Source organism: Tympanuchus pallidicinctus, unplaced genomic scaffold (assembly GCF_026119805.1).
Source record: "Tympanuchus pallidicinctus isolate F22 unplaced genomic scaffold, pur_lepc_1.0 scaffold17, whole genome shotgun sequence".
Taxonomy (NCBI): domain Eukaryota; kingdom Metazoa; phylum Chordata; class Aves; order Galliformes; family Phasianidae; genus Tympanuchus; species Tympanuchus pallidicinctus.
The window spans coordinates 2,183,328-2,200,821 of record NW_026294690.1 but is presented as its reverse complement, the minus strand read 5'-3'; the positions used below and the strand labels follow the sequence as shown (position 1 = coordinate 2,200,821).

Genomic DNA, 17,494 nt, shown 5'->3' with positions numbered 1-17,494 from the left:
AAAAAAAAGGGGGGGGAGGAGGGGGAAAGAGAGAGGTTGCAGTGTGTCAAATAGTGCTGCAAGGCAGGAAAACAGCAGAGGTTGTACTTCAATGAGTCCTAAGAAAGCATGGAACACACACAGGTTGTGAGTCACCTGTAGCCAGGGTCACAGTCCAAAAGAAAGCCAAATGCATTTGGGACTCTCTCTTCAACCAGTTCCTCTTTCATGAAGTAAAATCACAGTAAGAAATTGAAGCAAGTCTCACTTTTCTCACAGAACTGTAAACATGTTATGCAGTGATTGCCAAAATGGTGGGTCATCATCTTAAAAAATGCTTGAACAAAAAATTAGCATTGCTGTCTCTCAGCAGTGACAAAGGCAGAGGACCTGGAAAAGGGCAAACAGCTACTGATGGGACTCATGGGGATGCTGTACCAACAGCAGAACATCTCAATTAATTCCCAGCAAAGGACCTCACTGCTGACAAAGGAGGGAAGACTCACATCTGACACAGTAGCACAAAGATTACTTGAAATCAGTGTAGTTTCTTTAAGTGTACACAATGTACTTGACTACATGGGCATCCAGTAAGTCACTAGGGCAAGGAAACATTCACTCAAGGTTCCAAAGTTGTTCCAGTGCAACATTCCTGCCACTCTGTCTGCTGCCTCTGGGGACTGACAGCTTGCCAATGGAATCCCCACGAATGTAAAGGGGTGTAAGGAGGATTCAGGAAAATTAAGGCTGTTGGGTTTGTCCTCCATTACTGGAAAAGATCACTGAGCACATGGACATGCAGACTGTTGGAAAGAAGCAGGGCTGCCAGGCTGCTGGTATCACACTGATAAAAGGAATCCAGCATCCCCTAGAGATCCAGATATCCAAAAAGCCTCATATAAAGTTTTACACCAAAAGCCCTTAAAGAACTGGATGAAAGAACAGGTGCATTCTTGGACAGAAAGCTTGTTAGAGGAGAAGCAGCAAAGAGAAGGGCTTAATGTGCACTTTTCACATGGAGTCAGCTATAGAATCCTTTAAAAATTGGCTTTATTCAGTTTCATAAGTAACTCAGAGAAGGGAATGCCTGGGGAAACTTCCAGCAAATGTTTCCAGGGAGCCTGACCACTGGGTACAGACAGTAAATAGGTTAAAACAGTGAAGAACTCACCTTGCCAAAAGTAAGCAGCCAAGGCAGCTTACTATGTAACCACAAAGGATATGAAATAAGGCAGCTCAGAGTGCGAGTAAAGAACTGGAAAACCTTCCCCTCCTTAGTGGCAGCAAACTATTTACTTTGGCTGAGCAAAACCAAAAAGTAGGGTGAAATTGGTGTGGAAACCATATGAGCCCATGCGACTGTGACCCATGTGATGGATTTTTTTTTTGGTAGGCAATATGAGCTGAGCTCAGGAATCTCTTGGTCTGATCTGAGCTTACCAGTCTGCAGAACATAATCATAACTTTCCTTCTGCCTTAATTACTCTCACACAACAGGTCCAGTGCAACATGCTGGTCCAACCCAACATCACCAACCCATCATCCTTAAGCATTACAAGATTTCCTTACCATTTTTTTTTCTCGCTGGACCACCAGCATTAATAGATGGTACACCTTCGGGGGCTTCAGAATCAAAAGTAGCAGGTGGTGGGACATAGCCAGGGGTTGCTGAAAGAGCCAAAACACAGACATTTGTTTGACTCAGATCCTGAATGAGAAAATACAGGCAAATACACATCTAGAGGAAGTACCCCATCTTTCATCGTCCCCACGAAAGGGGAGACAATACATTACATGACAGAGCTGAGGCCCAGAACATACAGATAGAAATATTCCACATTCACCTGACAAACATTTTCCTAGCACATTCTGCAGCTCTGTGATGTTCTGTAGTCGAGTCAGAACTTTCCCCTTCATCTCAGCATCTTGTTGTTGGCAGAAGGCATTTACAACCTAGAAGCACAAAACAAACTGACTTAGGGAGGCTGACAAACTGAATTAGGGAGATGTGCACCCTTACTACTTTTTCTTTTCCTAAACAGCATTTCTATGTCCTGAATAAGCACGCGACACTCAGCACAAGTGGCCCATCTGACCAGATCTAGACTGTGGGAACAGAACTCTTCAGAAGCCCCTATGAAAACAGACATATCATAGAATGGCCTGGGTTGAAAAGGACCACAATGAGCATCCAGTTCCAACCCCCTGCTGTGTGCAGGGTCACCAACCAGCAGACCAGGCTGCCTAGAGCCACATCCAGCCTGGCCTTTGATGCCTGCAGGGATGGAGCATCCACAGCCTCCTCGGGCAGCCTGTGCCAGTGCCATAATTCCAGTATCATAATTGACAATCCAAAAAGTGACTTATTTCCTCAACCTGCTGGCTACTCTCACGATAGTACAACATGGACAGACTGACCTTTTTTCTTGTGCTTTCTCTCCTACTAGGGCTACTATTATACCTCATAACTTAGAAATATATTTGAGGTTTACAGCAGCCTCCTTGCAGCAACAAAACTGATTTTCAGAGACAAAACTAAGCCACAGAGTACAGGCTGCAACTGAGTAGCAGATGGAAAACTCAAATGGCAAGGGAGTCCTTTACAGCCTCTGAGTCTCTAACAGCTATAATAATGAAGAGAAGAACACTGGAAGATCTCCAGCATCTTGCTGGAGAATATTTCCAAAAGGCAAGGCTGTTCCTTGACAGTTGCACTCCTGAAGCCTGAGGTTAGTGTGTGTAAGTGCTACTCCTCAGGGCCACTCCAAAATAGGCAGGCAAGGCTCTACCCACCTCACGAAACCAGTTGAGCGCATAGAACAGGAGCGAGCACAGAAATTCCCGTTCCTGCTTGGAGAGAGAATCCAGCTTCCCTTCCACCTCCAGGTCAGTCAGGTACAGAGGGCAACCTGGGACAGAATAAGCAGAGAACACGTTGGGCAGCATTTGCTGCTCATCCTCTCATCTTTGCATGGACCCTTCTCAAAACCTGTAACAATTCCAATGACTACCTGGAGCAAACTCCACCCGTTACTTGCTAGAAAAAGCAATTCTCTGCCCTGCCTCCCTTTACTTTATGGACAACAGAGCATCTCAGCCTCCATCATAAATTACAGATTCCTCCCTACAGATGCAGGAGGTCTTTGCAAATCTGTGACAGGAGCAAGTCAGCTGGATGGACTCTGTTCAAGGTTCACTCCCATACCCAGTAAGGCATCGATCTCCTCCAGGCTCCCATTGTTTTGTTCTCCAGTGTAGAGTCTGAGCAATCGGAAACAGGGCGATAGGCATATTGGTGATACTACCCTGGGGAAGGAGAAATACAAAGATATAAATAAAAATACAGAGAAATGGAGTTGGTCCTCCTATGCTTTGTGTCTCTCCAGAAAGCTTATTACTTTTCCCTGGCACACTGTGTCCTCCCCATGCCACCTAGCCTACTCCTTTGATTTTGTTCCTTGCAAGCCATAGCAGCACAAAGCAGAAACGCACCCCATGGTTACAAGAAATATATCATTTATCATCCATTTTCTGGGAAAGCACATGGGCACAGGAACAGCTGTACTGAATCAAAAACAGAGTCAGATTTATTTCCAGCAGAAACCAGATGAAAACTACAGGAGGAATGACAAGAATTTGTGTAAAATCTGTTTATCAGCAGTGGAGAAACCTTCTTGAATATTTGCTAGCATTCTACTTACTGCTCTCATTCTGAGCAAGAAAAGTTACTGCTTTTACACTGATGTATGCAGGGGAACTAGGTGGTTTTTTAATTTGCTATAGATTGATTCTATCTTTTTATTAAGCACAACTACAATCTCAACAAGACCTTCCAACAATAAATTATGCAGAATGTGAAGATGATGTTAAAAAAAAAAAAAAGGCTTATTTGCAGTGCTGATGGCCCACTGTTTAAGTTATTTATTACACACTTCTTGTTTCATTCCCCAAGGACAAAGCCCTTGTTCCTTAGTCAAATTTCAGTTCTGGCTGCATGCTTGTGATCTTGCACATTTTTTTGTTGTCAAAGTCTTTACACAATTACACACACTAATTCCTTGCTGATTCTATTTGAGACTCATTGCTCAAAATACAAATTTTGCCACCTCAGAGTTGCCCATCCATCTCAATAAGGCATTAATAACACAGTAACACTGGACTAAAGAGCTTCTATTCTCACATGATGGATGGAAAGCAAAGTGGATGCAACATAACTTACTAAGACCACCACAACAGCCTGAGTCAGAACAGGCTGCCAGGTCCCCATCAGATGTTTATGCCTCTAGACTTATCTGAACATGTCCAACAGCAGACAAGAAAAGCACACTGAAAACTGGCAAATCCTCTGCCCAGCTCCTCATCAAGCACTGAGGCAGCCAGGGCTGGGCACAGTGTACTGCATCATTTCTCTTAACTGCAGTATAACTGCAAGGTAGATGTCAAAGTACCTTTTCCTTGGGTTACTCATTTCATCAGTGACCCTGCCAGGCTCACTCTGTGACACCAGTGGTAGGAGGTTAATGGCAATTGCTCCCTGAGTTTCATCTTCATCCAGATTATACAAGGACTTCACTGGGAACAAAAAGGAACTGCAAGAAAAGACAGACAAGCTCAGTTGAAAGGATCAAGTGTTTACACATCCAGTTCTCAGTAGCAGAAATATCACAAAGGTTAGCCAACGTTCAGCATACCCATCCACCACAGGGCTGAGATCCACCACAAAGTCATTGGGAAAGTCCTCCACCAAACTCTTCCCAAACTTATCCTATGAAGAGAGAAAAAAACCTGCTCAACAAATTGCTACAGTGAAGCAAGATTTGACTATTGCAGTAGAAAAAGCAGAAGACAAGGCCAAGCAAAAGGACCCTGGAACAGCCACAGCAGTGAAAGCCACTGCTTCCAAGGACTGACTTTAGAGAGACAGCTAGGACACACTGCCAAGCATACACAGGCAGTCCCAAGAAGAACTTAACCTGTATCAGCCTAGCTAAGAGAAAGAAAAAAAACACATTCAAGATGAATGCTTTTCCTCCAGGGAGCACTCAGTTGGATGCCAGGAGTGACTGGCTTTTCTAGCCTAGCCAGTCCTGTTTGAAAGCACATCTCTTCTATACAACCTGTTGTTGCATAGGGCACAATGATTCCAGCAAGAATGAGAGAAGAGCCCCTGCTCTTCCAATTACCACAAATCTTCACTGTGGCTCCTCCAGGTCCTTTGGTGTCAGACAGCCTTAACTGTCTGACCAGAAGCCAATTCTGATAAGAAGTTTAAAGCTCTTCCAGGCTCTACCTTGTTTATGGATATGAAAAGCCTGCTCTGAAATGTCTATTTATTTCCTTTACAAGTCTTTCCTCCTTCCTGCTGTCAGGTGAAAGTTCACATACAGGAAGCTGTTAAAGCATAACAGGGAATCTGTCCAAACAAATAAAAAAAAGCTCCAAAAAAACCCTCAGAAAGATGAAGGAGTAGTTTGTATCTCCTCAATCTCTTACAGGAACCTTAGCATGCCTACAGCAAAGAAACAGTTCTCAGGCTGGAGTAGAATCCACTGCCCTGTCCATACTTCAAAAACATCACTTGTCTGAAGAATACATTTCAGTGATTAAGTTCAAAACACTGTGGAACATACCAAGAGCTGCAGGTCCAAATTTCCCTTCTGCTTCTCGATCAAATTGGCAAGTTCATCATAGTAGAGAGCCAAGATCTCTGGTGTTTGCTCACAGCAGAAGCCAACAAGGTCCAGCAGTGTAGAAAGCTGAAGGGGGAGAACAGTTTGTAGAACAGGTAAATAGACCCAACTAAAGCTTTTACCTTAATTTCTCCTTTTTGCATTTATTTATCCTGAGGCATGAGCAGAGCTTCTGCTCCAGGGTAACAGCCTGTGGTGGCTACTTTTGCAGAGGTGCAGCTTATAGAAGGTCTTTCAAGGACCTAGCACTGCTCCACCATGGGACAACACAAAAGAGATCGGCCTGTTTCTTTGTGTCTGAAATAATATCTGGATAGAAGACTTTCACTAGATGCCCGCAGCACTGCATGAGTGCTACCTTAACAGGGTGCTCCCAAGCAATTTTTAATAGATTCTTGGCTCTGTAGTTAATGTACAGGCATCTCAAGTATTAATGTACAAGCATCTGAGTAAAGCTGACTGTCAGACCCGTAGTGCTTCACCTGAAGATCTTCCTGCTGACCACATCCTCTCTCTGCCACACACTGCCCCAGAATGCACCCATTCTTGGCACCCACCTGCCCATCACATTCGATGCTCAGCTCAGGTCTCTCCAGCGAACCACCGTCTGCTTCATTTCTGAAAGCAATTGATAACCTCACTTTTGTGACACAGCACTTAAGAGATGGCAAAACCCATCACCCAGGGAAATTCAGTGGAGAATTATGCATGAAAAAAGACACATTTTGTAACAGTACTAGAGAAACACCTGCTGCTGTTTTACTCCTTTGGGTCAAGACTCAGCATCACCTTCAAGATTACACCTTTTCTGACCTCTAGTCACTCACCTTCCTGAAGGCCATGTAGCCTCACCTCACAAGCCTAACATCTGCTGTATCTGGTACATGATGCCAACTACTCAAATACCTGCTGCTTACTTGCAAGGCTCAGAAGGGTAGTTTTTTTCCTTTAATAAGGAAGAAGGCTTTAGAGCTTGCCTCCTTCAAAGTGTTTCTGATGAAATCAGGTAGGATGCTAGTAAGGTAGAGACCCAACATACTACCAAGATATTTCTCAAGTGCCAGCAGATACATTTTCCCAAAACACTTGGTCAGACTTGGACTGGGAAGGAATACCTTTATAGGTCAAACAACCAAGTTCCCCAGGGATTCAAAGCTTTTTTTGAGACATGGAACACACTACCACCTGCTGGAGTCATCTGGGTGCATTTTACCTGGCAAGTTCCTTGCTACTGAGGGATGCTTGATGTGCTGATGCCTCCATTCTTGTGTTGTTCTTTTTTGTCTGTAGTCTGCATTTGAGGATTTTCTAAACCTCTTCTTGAAATAACTATTTTATCTCGTCCTGCTTAGACTTAGGCCAGTGCAAGTCTGATGTCAGTGCTATGGGAGCAACTGTAAGGAAGCCCACTAACCCAGGGCCTACAGTTGGGCTTTTCCCTTCATGTAATAAGCAGCAAAAGCATTTCATTAAGAAGTGAAAAAATCAGCAAGCTACACCATATTTCCAAACACAGCTCAAAAGTTTCTAGCCTAAGCTCTTCAATCTTTCTTGCAGTTCTTACCAGGAGTTTGCCTGGATCTTCAGCACTGTTTATAAATTACTTATGCAGTACACTGGAAGCTGTCAAGTCAATACCTAGCATTTCTTCTTCTTACTTCTCCATTATATTTCTCTGCATTCAAACAGGGTACATTAGACTATTCAGCCTTAGTTTTACAGGCTGATCTGCATTCAGTCCACCACTCAGTCCAGTATTCAATTTATTTTCCCCAAGTGTTAGGCCCTGCTAGTGCTACTCAAGGCCTTCATGTATAAGCACTAACAAGAAATTCAGTGGACGCCTTCAGGATTTGCAGCAAACAGCAGTACTAAGCAGTCAGCAACACCAAACGTTGCAGTTTGCAGGTAAGAGTTCAGTTACTGGCTCTGACCAAGATGTGCCTGCGCTAGAAGGCAATGCCTTCCTGCCACCTTTCCCTACTCCAGGTTGTCTTAAATCATACTGAATTCACCTCTGTACATTTTCTCTCACCTTTTTAATGCCACGCTGCCCATCATGGCAACAGAACCGATAATCCCCATCTGTTTGTGGTTGGGAACAGAGCTGGAGAGCCACTTCCTGATCACCATGTGCATGTCATCCTAAGAAGAAAGACACAGCCTGTGTCATTACAGAGCATCTGTGCACACCGCTCTGTCCTGCCAGCATCTTCACCTGATGTCATCTCCAAAGGCTGCACAGAGATGGTTGATTGAGATTACAGCTCTGTAGACTGAATGTACGTCCTGTGACTTCGTTTGTAATTAACATAATTGTCAGAACTGTAGGTAAGGTTGCAAATAGCATTGTAAGTGCTTTGGCTTTGCTCCAATTACTACACAGTCTAGATTTTTTCTGTAGTTAAGAATATATATTAAAACTTAGTATATATTCCTTCAGTTCTCCACGCACAATGCAGTTGCCCTCCAAAATACAGCCAGCTGAAAGAGGCTCAGGGATGGAGTGGTTTCTGATGAGTGCCTGTCATATCTGATCTACAAACATTAAGAACTTGGATCAAGATAAGTGTCTTGGAGAAAGGAGCTGAACTGTGCTTTCTGAATGCTTCCAATTGATGGAGAAACAAAGCTTGAGAAAGAAGTGCTAAATTTACACTTTTGCACATCTCCAGGGCTCAACTGGGCAAAATCACAGCCAACCTGATCTCATGCTGGCAACAGACTCTCTGTAACTGAGAGGTTAGATCAGGAACTGGTCTCCTTCCACCAACGTTTCTATCAATCTATCCTTTCTAGATGTGAAAGAAGAGGGCGCTTCCAGGAAAGCCAGGAGATGTACAGACTCTGTGGAGAGCACTTCCTCTGCAGGACAGCAAAGTCTGGAGCTGCAGCTCAGCTTGCAGTTGTGGAGAAGGGTATTAAGCTAAAGGACACCCTCACACTACTTGCAGGTCTTAAATGAGCTACTATTAGTGCAATACTAGAACTTAGCCCAGCTAAAAGAACCATGGTACAGCTGAACTCCTTTCTGTTGTGTCCCTGCTTACCTGAATGTAACTTCCTTCTTGTCTCTGGCTGAACGCTAGTGTGCTGAGAATGTAGAAGAGCTTCCGGATCTGGCATGGATTCAGTTTCTGCATAGAATCTAAAATGGTCTGTAAGAGAGAAGCCACAAACTAACTCAGATACATCGAGAAATCCTTTCAAAATTCCAACAACTGTCAGTCAAAGAGCAGCCAGTTACCTTTATCTTTTTTGTACATGTAGGAAAAATCTACTTTGAAACGAACACAAATGCAGAGCTACTGGTCTGCCCTTAATTCTTGCAGTTTGCTGTACTGGAAGCTGAATGAGGAGAACAACCTGGCTCCTACAAGCATTTTGGAGTGCTGCAATCCCACTAGCGGCAGCTATTTAGCTTCTATCATGGATTTTCTCAGTGCTCAAAGTATTTGAGATGAACAAGTGCATTTGCTGATATTTCCAACACAAACCCTGTAATAACAGCCAGACCTTAAGAATTCAGGGGAGACACCATCTGTGCTGAATGGCACCCTCAGGATATTTCTTGTTCTGAGTATTTCAGTGAAAGCAATCCAAATGCTGCCCACAGCACTGCAGGCTTTTCTACTACTGACACAGTACTTTGCTAGCATTATTTTCATCCTACAACTGGCCAACCTTGAGCAGGATTTAGAACAAGGCACTGAGTGTGACAGGGGCAACTGCAGAATCAGTTACCCGCTTTCTGCCATTCCCAAGAAAACTCATCCAGTTTAAACACTAAAAAAGTAGTTTGAGGAGATCTGTAGATGTGTTGCTAGGCTAAAAAGGCTCCAACTCTGTGTGGAACCTGCTGGCCATCTGTAGCCTTGCAGATCTTTTCACAGATAGCTGGCTACTGCCTCTACCACCTCTGAGAAGCACATCAAACACAGTGTACTGCAGGGCCCCAAGGTGTGGCCAGAACATTTATTAATGCTTGCCATCCAGAAGCTTTGGTAATGCATCGAAGATTAGTCCACAGAAACCATAACCTGTAAATATCCTGCCAAGATAAGAATGTGCAAACAAGGTCAGGAGGTCAGCAGGTCTCAGCTGAAGGCTGTGAGCAAGTGCTCCCACCACACTTGTGACAAAGCATTCCATGAAGTGGAAGAAATCTATGCTGTCTCTTTCAAGGACCACTTTCAACCTTGATCCCCCAGCACATCCCAGCTCTGCCAGAAAGAAGCGAGTCCCATTTCTCCTTTTTATGGATTAAACATGACAGACTGCATACAAATTCTTATAGCAGACCTTCACATCCTCCCTTGGAGCATATTTTAAAATGTTGACATGTATCTAACAATCCAGCAACCAAGAAGTGAAAAGTACTCCACCTCCCCACAGTGGGTGCTTAAACTACAGAACTCACTGCCACCAAGTGGGCAAACACAAAAATACGTGGGTAGGAAAATGCACACAGCCACCACTGCTCAAGGGGAAGGAAATACAGGGTCCTTGAAGTACAAATCACCACGGGAGGAAGCTCGAGCAGAATCATGCTACATGCTTGCCTTGCTATTTCGCTCCCCTCATACTCTCCACTTCTACTGCCTCTGGAACGTGGCAGTTGTGCAGGTCTGACTCTGCTAATCATTATTACCAGTCAAGAATTCACTATTTCTTTTCTCCCTATTGAGTACTTTCTTTTAATTTTTAGGAAAGTCTTTTCCTATTCTTGCTAGGAGCTTTGTTTTATGATTCAAAATACTGGCTAAGTGTTGCCAATCTTCCAGCATAGTAGAAGAGGAAGTCCACAAAGGCAGCAGGTTTTTGCCAAAGATTTGGAATAGCTGATATTAATAAAGATATGTAAATAAATCATTTTCCTTCTGTCCACAGATGTCATTCCATCCCTGCAACACACACGTTCTCCATTTACAGGGAAGAGTAACTTCTTTTTCTAGTCCAATTTCCACTTCCAGAAATTCACAGTCCAGCTCACACCTTCACAAAGTTCCTTTTCATCCTGACCACTGCATTTCTCAGAACAGCTTTACAGATACAGCTTGTTTTATTAAGGATATTTCTGAAGCAAACTGACCTATTGTGGATCTGGGACAAAGCTGGGAAAGGATCCTGAGATGCAGTTTGCCCCCAGATCTGCACGTACCTTCACGAAGGTGGCGTAGCGCAGCAGCAGGGACGTGTGCAGGATCACCAGATCAGTGAGCACGTCCAGAGAAATATCCAGCTCTGTTTCATTTCCACTGCATACATGAGTGACCAAAGCACATACAACCTCCTAAGGAAAGACCCCCAAGAGAATCTGCAATGAAATGTCGGTGGAAAAATGCCTGCCCTTGTTCTGCTGTTGCTATGTTCTACTCCCATAAATATACAGATCGAGTGCAGAAAACCATCTTGAAACTCAGCCCTATAATTCTAACTTTCTTCTCAGTTCATTTTCTAATTCCAGATAGTCACAATGTTGGTTTTCACCTTCAGCCTGAATTTTATTCAGTTTACAACGAGCTTTTGGAAGCTTTTCTTCACCACTTTCCTCCTGCCTGCGTGCTACCAGCCCTGCAGCTTGTGCTCTCAGCTACCACTTCAGACAATAAAAACCCACATTATTTGCACATGCACACAGAATGTTACACCTTATCCAGGAAAGCATTGCCTCTAACTACACCATCCAGTGTCTCAACTCTCTTTATCAACAGCTGTTCAAAAGGATATTTTCATTTTAAAAATCTTTTTGTTGGCTTTACTTCAACTGGCTTCCAGACACTCTTGTCTCTGCAATCTCATCCTCTGTGGGGTTCTGGGACTTCCCTACATCACCAGCTGCTAACACAGCCAACCTCTTTGGAAATTCATAGCATTTCAAACTATTGCTAAACTTATTGCAGACAGCATTGCATGTCTCAAGCTTTTCTCAGCTGGTTAAGTTTGCTGTACCATGTAAATATAGATGCAAGGTCACAATCAGCCTTAATTGCAAACATTCTGTGTCCAAAAAAGTGCAAATATATTCAAAAGAATTTGCAGAGCTGTCTTTGGTCCCCAGATTTCCTTATTCTCACACTTAAAGTCTGAACTGCAGTTATTTCAGAGTATGCAAAAGAAGTCCAAGCTGGTCAGAGCTCTGAGGGGAAGCTGTGTGTTTTCAACACAGTAAGTTCTCCAAGGAAAGTATTTCAATATGAATCGTGTGTGGCTTTTTTTTTTTTTCTTTCTTTTAAAACAGAGGAGACTCAAAGTGATGAACACAGAATAGAAATAAGAATTTATGAGCAAATTTTCTCTGTGACCCTGAAGCTCAGTCCAGCTTTCAGCTCAGTAAAAACGTTTGCTTGTTGACCTGCAAAAAAGAACAGCATAGTCCCCCCTGCTCCATATGTGGAGTGTTTTTGGTTTTTGTTTTATTGTTTTGTCACTTCTGAGACCTGCCTACTTGCTCCCTTTTCCTCTCAGCAGTCTCTGTGCCTCAATCAGTTGGTACCAGAGCTGTGATCTTCTTCTTGGCTGATTTCTATAGCAGAGATTTCTCTCAAAGGCTTCCGGTTGCCCGAAATCCCCTCCTCTGAAGGCTGACAACACCCTCCAACAAAGTGCAAGCACACAAAAATAAAACAAATGCCATCTATCCCACTGTACCTGCTGGCAGTAAGAGTCAAAGACTGCAAAAGCTTGTTTGTACAAGCAGCTGCCAAAGGAGACCACAGCTGGGTGTGCAGAGTGCAGAAACGTCTGGGCAAGCGATAGAATTGAAGGGAAGAAATCCTTGATGACCTGAAAAATAGAAATATAATACAACGTGCTGCAGCTCATCTCAAAAGCTTTGTCTAGATCAGTAGTTTTTTCCCAGGCTGTCCAATCCAGCAGAAGTGGGCAACAAGAGCAGATAAGGCAGACCAGAATGGCTTTCTCTAACCTTGCTCACACAAAGAATTTTCAGATGGGTTACGCCAGGCTGCAGGGCTCACAGCAGAGAATCCCTCATCAGTGACACCATGGGAAGTCGCTTCACAGCAGTGCGCCACAGATTAAAAGCCACGGGGCAGACATGCTCTTGGCACTACTGTGACAGAAGTACTGTCACATCAATCCGAAACATAAATTTCTGTGAGTGAAGTTAGCTTAATCTCTTAAAGCAGCTTTGAACAAGCTCTCACTCATGTAAAGTGGCCTAATTAACTTCTTCTGGAAGGGCTGTTCAACTAAAATTGAATTAAAAGCAGTTACATTCAGAATAAATGGAATAGAAGTCCCCGCTTGTGTTACTGACATAGGTTACTGTAAATTCATAACAGTGTTTTTCACCTGTTCCCCCTGCTCCTGCCCTGTATTGCTTTTCAGTTTTGAAAACTCTGATCAGTTTTTCAGGTATTTTCTGCTTTCTCACAGTATTAGGCAAGCACATGCCATACACAGACACACATACACACAGATATAAAAAACAGCACACAGAAAATGATATATAAACGTACTGACTCCTAAAAACACAGTGAGAGACAACAGCAAGTCAGGAACATGCAGTGGAGACCTGAGGTTTATCACAAAGGCTGAGGGGTTTTGCACCAAAATAAAGAAAAACTGTTCTCTTAAAGGACAGACAACTACGACAGAGGAGAAATGCCCTGCGAGACTGAGTAGTGACCAAGAAACTCTGAACTATACATAATGCAGCACAGGGTTAAATCATCATCTGACAGGACATTTGAGGGATGAAGAAGGGAGAGTCCCAACACAGAATCAGCACTGACCATGGAATGATTTTGGAAAGCATTCTGCACCAGCTGCTCTGGCATGCAGCCCAGGCGAATCTTGCTCCTCAGTACCTTCTCAGTTTGCTTCCTGTTCTTGCTGTTTGTAGAATGGATTAGCAGCAAAACGATCAGATCCAGAACCTTTAGGAAGAAACAGCTGTTAATCATTATGCTGAAAAGGCATGAAACATGCCAGACAGCTACATGCTTTGAAGTCAAAACTGAGAAGGAAATCAAGAGGTCAAAAAGCCCCTGACAGCCACAATTACAGCAGAACTCTCATCATTCCGACAGGAGAGATCTCAACTCTGTCTCCTGATGCATGGAAGGGATGAATTAAAGAGTAATAACAAAACGAATGGCTGTTACAGTGGCAATAAGTCAGACACCAACAGAACCACCCAGCCAACATCACTGGTGGTTTCTACTCTGATTAGAAAGAGATCTCCATCTGTGCCCATAGAGAGAGCTATGAGAACCACCAGAAAAGGACACTCACAAAGAAAAGCACAGAGTCAGAAGTATTACCTTGTGGTCAGATACAGACGTGCAGTTCTCAATAGCCTAAGAGCAAAAAACAAAAACCAAAAATGAAGAAAGCTGTTAGGTTACAGCACAGTACTGTATGTTAAAACCATGAGTGTTACATGAAGACAAATGAGAAAAGGCATACACCAAAGCACTTCTCTGCAACAGGTCAGCTACCCAAACCAGCAAATTCAGAATTCAGAAGGCAGCCAAAAGAAGGCATGAGAATTCAGCATGGATATTTTCAAACAGCACTGGTCTTGCAAAAAACTAAAGTTCTGGAAATGAATGAAATCTCTATCAGTAACTATCAGAGCTAACGTTCACTTCTTTATATTTGACTAAATTATATGAGGAAACAAGGTCTGACAGCTGCATCTTACCTTAATCCAAGCTTCAGAGACATCTTTTTGGAATCTTACAGCTAGCTTGATCACATCAAAAAGCACCTTCACACAGTTCTGGCTGGTGGTCATTTGGCTCATGGAAGAACTGTTAACGACCAGAAAAGATGACTCAGCCATTGTAGATACTGTAGTGAAAGGGACAAGGCAGTCACAGCAGTTCCTATAGGAGGAATGCTTTGGTAAGGGCAGGGAGGTTCACAACAGGGTGGAAGCAGGCAGTGCAGGACCAAACACATACTTAGGGGGAACCTAAAGATCAACTTGCAGCAAACACCTCCATTACAAATGGGGCCATGTGCCCTCATGCAGGTGTGGATGCAGATGGCCTCTTGCCTTCTCTCTGACTTTAGTGAAAGGAGGTAAGCTATGCACAGGGCACTGTTAATGCACCAGATAAGTGCAGAAAGACAAAAGAAAAAAAATGAGGGTTAGGGATAAGGTGGGAGAGCTGCTGAATTAAGGTGAACATTTCTGCTTTACAATGAAACACGCCAGTATATTGTCTGTGGAGTCTGAGCACTAGAAGGGTGTTCACAGAACGGCAGTGAGTTACTCAGAATAAGAAAATAAATCCCAGCTGCCAAATCAGCCTCTGAAGCTGACACCAAGAACGAAGGACAGATTTTGTTTCCCAGTAGATTTATTCTGATAGCTGAATTTTTCCCTCAAACCAGGACAGCTCCTCAACCTTCATCCAACCAACAAGCACTGTGGGGGAAGCTCGCTGGACAAGGACTGATAACGCGTTGTGTGAGCACCAAGGAAGGAACAGAAGTGTCAGCACCTTCACTTAGGACAAATTAGAATGAATGTAAGTAGGTGCATCTCTCAGAGCAGATAAAGAAGAGATGAAGGCCTCGTGTACCATCTCATCACTGCAGAATGACAGAAATAGTTACCTGGCCTGAGCTTGGCTTTTAAGCTTTCTCTGGGAGCCTAGCATCTGCAGTGGCAGAACGCACGACGACAGATCCAAGCTCTTACGAAGATCAGAAATCACCTGTAACACACAGATCCTTGCACAAACCTTCTGACATATGAGGGGGGAATGAAAAAGACTAAGGAAAATTTAAATTAAACTCCCCCAGAATAGCCCTAGAATTACAAATCCAATACTCACTTACTTGTGATGATATCTAAACATTTAGCTGTGTTCAATTATTTTTTTTTCCTTTTTCAATTACTTCACGAAATTAAGATGGCATAAGTGCACGCAGGCAGAAAGCAGAAAAGGATTTCTTAAGTTACCCCATGAAGTTTCCATTATATTCATGACATGCTGCCTTTAACTAATTTTATCTTGTTTAGCAGCAGGACAGGATATGAAATAGCCACAGGAATTGTGGGCTGTCAAACCACAGATCAGCACAAGATAGGTCGCGTGTTATAGGCATACATTTTTCACAGTGATCTCCCTTGAAGATCCGGGCAGATCAGAATCCATATCTGACTTCTCCTGAGGTTTCCTCAAAGAATGATAAAAACCCACGTTCAATTATTCAGCAAGGTTGGCTCAACCAAGGAGTCTTACAAGGGAGGATGAGAACAGCCCTCCAAACATAGAAACATTCCAAAAAGGATGGTTCTTAAAGGAGCTTTTAGAACAGAATTTGGTGGAGGAAACAAGAAGAGAATTACCAAGTTACAATCCCTGCTCTTTTGAACAAGTTAGGAGTTTAGAACCCTTAAAAGTTCTAATGAGTGCAAATTCTAAGATATAATTCAAAGGCTTAAATTTGCCTCAAAGAGTTTTTCAGTCTAGGAGCTTAACATAATTTCACAACATTGACAACGAAAAGAAAATTACAAGTTCTAAAAACAAATGAGAAAAACCTGCTAGCAGAAAGGGTAGATTTCAATTTCATGCCTCAAAGCATAACCAAATCCATGTCAAAGGACAGCTGCTTTCCACACATGCTTTGATCCATGACAATACTAAAATTTTACTTGGAACTATTTATTAAAGCATGCACCTTTGTGTGTTGAACTAACAGCCTCTCTGAAAACCTGCACTGGGGTAAAAAACTTATTGGTCTTTAGTACAGGGAGAGCTCCGTACCTCTACAGCATCTGCAGCCTTGACATCATGCAGGATGAATTTTACGACCACAGGCAAATCCTCCAGTTTCACAGAAGGCACAATGCTCATGGCACACTGCCGCACCTGAGGGGAGAGCAACAGGGGTTGGCTGCAATCACAGGGCTCACAGAGATACAGAGCAGGCACTGGGAGGGACCTCTGGAGGACTCGGGTGCAGCCTTCTGCTCAGAGCAGGAATATCACCGTTACCAGATCAGACTAGCCTCAGCTTTGCTAAACCTTGAGGATCTTCAGACAGGACACAACCATTCCCCTCCTGATGCTACCCCTCATAGTCCATGTCAGTGCTGTAGACCCTAACCCATTTTCCAAGTGTCTGACCTGAACCCCCAGGCTGTAATTTGTGGCCACTGCTCCTTATCGTATCACCTGGCACTTCCAGGAAGGGCTTGGCACCATCATTTTTAACTAGCTTACGAAAGGGAAGAGCCTAGAAGAGTTTGCTTTACCACCCAGTAGAAGCTCTTACCTCAGCCAGAAGTTCTGCATCAAGATCCAAACGAGAAAGAGCATCCAGAATTGGAACTGTGAGTCGTCTGCCTTGTTTTAGTAAGCAGCTGATGTGCAAGGAAAGGAAAACAAATCACCCTCTTAATATAAAGCAGGAATTCATGTTTAATAAACTGCAGGATTCTAGTTGTTTCTGTGTTCACCACAAAACATACACCACTGACTTTATAGAAACCTTGCTCCCTAAATTATCACTCTCTGAACACAATGAATTACAATTCTGTGGGTGTTGGTGTGGAGCTGATATGATGACTGTACCTTTTTTCAACACTGGAATAAGTGGGAGCATGGAGAAAAGCCTGGCAGGAACCTTAAGCAAACACCTGAAATTCGGTAGGTCCTGGTTTCATTATAAACAGGAAAAAAAAAGGGGGGGGAGATTGCTGGTGTATTACTTAACCTGACTTTATACCTAAGGGAGAACGTGCTGCCACTGCCTTGCCTTTAACAAAGGACCTTTATAAGCCACTGGAGGGCTCTAAGCCCCAGATATTAGCAGGTGTACAAGAAACAGGG

General features: G+C 43.4%; 1 protein-coding gene across 2 annotated transcripts in view; it reads right to left on the bottom strand.

Moving 5' to 3' along the window:
* Positions 1-17,494, bottom strand: part of FANCD2 (FA complementation group D2) — a 44,648-nt gene that overhangs the window by 16,893 nt on the left and 10,261 nt on the right. For both annotated transcript variants that reach the window (XM_052679287.1, XM_052679288.1), the window contains exons 10-27: positions 16,938-17,025; positions 16,427-16,531; positions 15,267-15,367; positions 14,344-14,452; positions 13,961-13,996; positions 13,430-13,573; positions 12,321-12,455; positions 10,831-10,962; positions 8,720-8,827; positions 7,705-7,814; positions 6,227-6,287; positions 5,610-5,735; positions 4,671-4,744; positions 4,428-4,568; positions 3,185-3,285; positions 2,773-2,888; positions 1,824-1,932; positions 1,549-1,647 (exon numbers count right to left, since the gene is read on the bottom strand). In XM_052679287.1, the coding sequence (XP_052535247.1) occupies positions 1,549-1,647; positions 1,824-1,932; positions 2,773-2,888; positions 3,185-3,285; positions 4,428-4,568; positions 4,671-4,744; positions 5,610-5,735; positions 6,227-6,287; positions 7,705-7,814; positions 8,720-8,827; positions 10,831-10,962; positions 12,321-12,455; positions 13,430-13,573; positions 13,961-13,996; positions 14,344-14,452; positions 15,267-15,367; positions 16,427-16,531; positions 16,938-17,025 (1,895 nt within the window). The remainder of the gene's footprint in view (positions 1-1,548; positions 1,648-1,823; positions 1,933-2,772; positions 2,889-3,184; positions 3,286-4,427; positions 4,569-4,670; positions 4,745-5,609; positions 5,736-6,226; positions 6,288-7,704; positions 7,815-8,719; positions 8,828-10,830; positions 10,963-12,320; positions 12,456-13,429; positions 13,574-13,960; positions 13,997-14,343; positions 14,453-15,266; positions 15,368-16,426; positions 16,532-16,937; positions 17,026-17,494) is intronic.